General features: G+C 30.1%; 1 protein-coding gene across 1 annotated transcript; it reads right to left on the bottom strand.

Moving 5' to 3' along the window:
- Positions 1-2,061: 2,061 nt before the first annotated feature.
- LOC140982123 (uncharacterized) lies at positions 2,062-2,676 on the bottom strand. The gene has a single exon (XM_073448541.1). It carries the CDS (start codon positions 2,674-2,676, stop codon positions 2,062-2,064), a length of 615 nt encoding a protein of 204 aa, XP_073304642.1.
- Positions 2,677-3,116: the final 440 nt, after the last annotated feature.

Here is a 3,116-nt window from a genome sequence, read left to right as displayed (position 1 = left end):
TACATGAAGATATACACAGGCTAAAGCTTGGGTGGCCCAACATTGTTTTTAAAATTTATATGTAAATTTTGTATAATTTTTGAATAATATAATATGAACTTGGGTAGATTAATTTAAAATATTAAAAGATTTTATAGTTTAAAATTTTAGTCCGATCAGAACCACGTTTCTAGCTCCGCCACGGGTGGTGGTTGTTCATCATTGGTTCCAAAATATAATCGTTTTGGCCAATAAGCTAGAACAAGTTGAAGGGTTTATCTGTAAGTCTTTCTTTATTGCTTATTATGACTTTTTTAGTAGATATATTTACAGTATTCTTGAGAAAAATGACTTATAAATATTTTGATTATTGGACTTGGTAAATCGTGAAATAATATTGATATTTATGTGGTTATAATAATATAATAATTTAATAAAGTCATCGTGGGCAAGTTGGGGGGGCTAATTTTTTATTTTTAGCTGAGGCTAATATTTGATAATTGGCCAACACAATGTGAACTGTTTTGCGTCGACGAGGACAGCTCAGAGTTTCCATGGCCCATATTTAGCATTTATTCAATATATATTTTGTAACGATAATAAGTTAGTCATAGTCTCCATCCATATTCATATATCACTATTAATAATAGCTAATATATTGGTCCAGCATGAGTCATAATAATGATCATATAATCGAAACGAATCTATTAATGTAAGTTGTAGGTTGACATAACATGCGTCTCAGTTTATATCTATGCATTACTATTGATAATAGGCCGTATGATGGTCCAGCATGAGCCATAACAATGATCATATAGTTGAAGCGAATCTATTAATGACGTGTTTGAGATATTGTAATAAGAAGATACAAGATTATTCAATAATACACCTGAAATATTTTTCTTTATATGATATGATCAATTTTTAGTACTTGAATCATCAACATATTAACTTCCATAAAAATATGATGGATCCACGTGATTTAATAATATTGAAATAAGAAAAGAAATACTCTCGATATAACACAGACTAACCATCAAATAAGAGTATTTTGAGTATTCTAAAAATACATCATGATATTATTTTTTCTGCATTAGTCCAAACTTTAATGATATAGTGTATATATACATAGATTTTTTTCCCCAAAGAATATATATTTGTGGGAAGTCAACTTCTTGACTTGGTCAATAATTGTACGATCGACAGTGGTAGTAGGTGTGCCCGTATTAATTAAAAAAAGGTAATATTTTAATTTTAAAAAACTATTCTAATTTTGAAATTTTTTTAAAAATTATCAATAGAGACTTATGTTGAAGTTTTTCGTACAAGTGAAAATAATATTTTTTACATAACAAATAATATTTTTCATGACTCTGATATTCGTCTCGTAAAATTAATACCTGAGACGGTCTGATCGATCTAGCATCAGGTTATGTGAAAAAAATAATATTTAGAAGTCAAAATAATTTTTTTAATATATACATTTCCCATTGTCGCTCTCATTTGCAAGCTAATCATCTTATCCTTCGGCCTTAGGGCATCTCCAACCGGGACTTGAAAATAGCGTTTCACGCTATTTTCAAGTCTTGTGCTCTCCAACCGGGGCGCTATTTTGGAATCCAAAATAGCGCCCCACATCTCCTGCGTCAAATTTGACGCAGGAGGCACCCTGCGTCAAAATTTGACGCAGGTGTTGTATTTTTTTTAAAAAATATTTTATTTACTTTTTTATTATTTTTAAATTATGATTAATTTAATAAATAATATATTTAATAATATATGAATTCTTTAATATATTTTAAATGATTTAAAAGCATTTAATTAATATATTAAATAAAAAAATATTTTGTTAGTATTAATAATTGAAATTTATTTGATTAACATATTAATCTATAAATTGAAAGGTTAATGTAAATCATTACTGTAAATAACATAATCGAATACACAAATTTATTGAATAATATTTAAACATTCAAACACACGATTAAAATAAAAAAACGAAATCAAATACATTTAATTTAAGTGCAAGGATAATAAAATAGAATCAAACTAAATTAAATAAAAGAGAATCAAACTAAATTATCAATAATCTGGAAAATCAGGTCCTGATCCAGATCCAGATCCTCTAAAATCACCAAAATATTTTCCAAATGTGTTGCCTTCACGTTGACGACGTTCTTCCTCTCTTTTCTGCATAATTCTTGCTCTTTCATTTTGAACCATTTGACGCATTTCTGGATCGCCAATTGTGGTCAGATCCATGTACAAAATTTTATTCTCCTCTTGAAATGCAGCCAATGCTATTTGTTGTTGACAAATTTCTAGTTTTTTTTGTTCATTTTGCAACATTAACAGCTTAATAACATAATTTTGTTGAATATCGGTAGCTCCCTTTTGTAGTACATTGATAAGATCGCAATGACCTTCCTTCATCGTAGAAATTAAATCTGATACATTTTCTTCTCTTTTTTTCTTTAATTTGGATTTTTTCACTCCAAGTGGTCGCTGAGATGGAGTTCCACATGCATTTTCATCACTACTTAAATTAATTGAAAATGAATTTATTCCTTGAGAACCTGACATTGGAGATTCCGGTTCTTGATTATCTGATTGTGACGAATCCAAATTTGTGACATGTTGTTTTGATAGTGGTATCGGTGCACTGTCGTTGGCCGAAAATTTCTCCAAATCTTTCATGATAGGCCACACATGATCGAATTTGAATCCTCGACTGAAATTTTTATCTTGCATCATTAAGTCTTTTGCTCGGTTCAACTGCACAAAAAATATCCAACTCGTATAAAAATAAAGTTAGCGTATCTAGAATATTTTAAAACTAAAGACTTACAATATCTTCCTCGGATGCGCCACTCGGCTTCAGCTTTTCAATTATGCTTACACAGCCACATAATTTTCTAACAGCACGGAGGATAACTTGCATGCGACATTGCATTGATCTTCTATTGCGTTCTTGCATGTTATTCGATCTGCTGCCATTGAAAGCTTCTTCAATACGACTCCAAAATCGATCTTTGGATTGGTTTATACCGATGATAGGATTTTGCGAGACGTCAAGATAAACATGACATAATAGCTTATCTTCTTCGATAGAGTAGTTAGATGTTCGGCTACTGGAG

This window comes from Primulina huaijiensis, chromosome 8 (assembly GCF_012295235.1).
Source record: "Primulina huaijiensis isolate GDHJ02 chromosome 8, ASM1229523v2, whole genome shotgun sequence".
NCBI lineage: Eukaryota > Viridiplantae > Streptophyta > Magnoliopsida > Lamiales > Gesneriaceae > Primulina > Primulina huaijiensis.
This window is presented reverse-complemented; position numbering and strand designations above follow the sequence as displayed.